The sequence below is a fragment of the Aplysia californica genome, unplaced genomic scaffold (assembly GCF_000002075.1).
Source record: "Aplysia californica isolate F4 #8 unplaced genomic scaffold, AplCal3.0 scaffold00518, whole genome shotgun sequence".
NCBI lineage: Eukaryota > Metazoa > Mollusca > Gastropoda > Aplysiida > Aplysiidae > Aplysia > Aplysia californica.
The window spans coordinates 405,308-407,288 of NW_004797788.1; the positions used below are offsets into that span (position 1 = coordinate 405,308).

The 1,981-nt window shown below is 43.5% G+C and overlaps 1 protein-coding gene across 1 annotated transcript in view; it reads left to right on the top strand.

Annotated features, from left to right (window-relative positions):
* LOC101853878 (monomeric sarcosine oxidase) overlaps positions 1-1,981 on the top strand; it is a gene marked incomplete in the record, with an annotated part of 14,614 nt that overhangs the window by 10,036 nt on the left and 2,597 nt on the right. Inside the window, 1 exon segment of the mRNA XM_005106204.3 lies at positions 94-280. Coding sequence (XP_005106261.2) covers positions 94-280 — 187 coding nt within the window.

Here is a 1,981-nt window from a genome sequence, read left to right on the forward strand (position 1 = left end):
TGTGTGTGTGTGTGTGTGTGTGTGTGTGTGTCGGGGAGGGGTTACACTTTACTTTTACCACCATGATAAATCCTTGTGTTCCGCCCATCACAGATTTCCAATGTTCATCTACCACACCCCTATCAACGACGTCTACGCCCTTCCCGTGCACGTCAACGGCTGCACCAAGATAGGAGTGGACGCCGGGGGAGCTGTGGTCTCGGGCGACAAAAGAACTTGGACACCGGACCCCAAACGGCTCGAGTTTCTACAGGACGTCTGCAAGAAAATTATACCGAAGGTAGGTAGACTTTTCAGGAGGGTGCTACTGGAAGATTCTTTATTGCTGGCAGTAATGTTCTGCTCACACACATTACCTTTGTTACCACCAGTTAATAAATGCACTTGCACTTGAAAAATCTTACTGCAGTACATCAAAACAGATACAAACTATTACCATCGGCCTACAATGGTCAACTACGCTGCGGCATTCACAAGTGCAAAGAACTATATTATTATTCAATCTAAATTAATCTAAAGACAGAGCTCACTTTAGCTAACTTTGGAAGGATAAAAAGTTTTTTTCATTTGATCTTTTTACCTTACACCACCGCCTCCTGCTTCTCCTGGATGGCCGTCTCCACCAAAACTTGGGCTCTCTAAAGGTCTTGTTGAGCCAATATCTTGGACTTAACTATTACGGTGTACTCTTTGCCAAAACTGAGCTCTGTTTGCTTTTTAACGTAAGTAATTTTACAGCACTTGAATCACAATTCGGTCATGTCAGTGCCGAAGATTAGAGGTGCTACAATAGAGTTACAAACAAAAAAAAGATGGAGGAGGAGGAGGGGGGGGATTAAACCTTTGATAGGAAAGATGGAGCAAACCGCACCAGAGCACTCGTCAACCATCCACTCCGAGCCCTGTGGTGGAGACTTCCTCGAGAATTATATGGAAATCTTTGACTCTCTTTGTTAGCTCGCGATGGATCAACAAGAAAACCTGCTGGCGCAGTTTGATCACATGGAATGCGTTGAACATGGTCACAACACTTTTCAAAATCTAATTACAGATTGAGAGAAGTACTTTCTCATGAAGGTCTGTGATCAGCTGCCTACAGACACACTGCAATGTCTTGGCATTCAGTCACGACAGCACTCTCACTCAACCATCTGAACACCTTTGCTTCCAGTGGGAGGAGAGGTCTTTAAAGGCACATCACACGTTCATTTGGACTGGCTAAGACTATCCTGTAGGTAATAGTATAAGGAGGGCGACGAGAGGGAACGTTGAGAAGACAATATCACAAAGTGGACTGACAGTGACTGGAACATCGTACTGCGGCATGCTGAGAACCGAGAGGATTGGGAAAAAGCTGGCTGCACAATTCTGCAATGGTAGGCTACTCAAAAGGTCAGACAGACTGTGGAATAGGTGAAGGCGAAAGTGAAAGTGAAGGTTAAGGTGAAAGTGAAGAGGAAGGAGAAGGTGAAGGTGAAGAGAGAAGTAATCCTTCTTATTCGGGTACATAGACGATATAGTACTGAAACTATGTTGCTTTGAACAGGAGTCTTTCAAAATGCATGTAGATATCCTGCTGGATTCTTGAAAAATCTGCTAGAGATGATAGCTCTGTGACCACTCCCAACGGTGTATACTGACTGTGTCACCCCATAAATTCCAGTCTGTGGGTCATCCTTCACATTTAACCCTACCCCCAATAGATCTATTGAGTCTCCATTTTGTCATACTGTAAATACATTCAGTCATAGCGTTATTCTGCATTTAATTTTTTTAAAGCGTTTTTCTGTACATGTACATCTCCTTTCTTTATTCCTTTCTAGCTTTGTGAGTTATTTCCTCCCTTGTCATCCACTTTTTATTAGCTTCTGAACTATCCATCCATACTAGCTAATTCCTCCATCCTTCCATCATTCCATCCATCCATCCATCCATCCATCCATTCATCCATCCATCCATCCATCCATCCATCCATCCATCC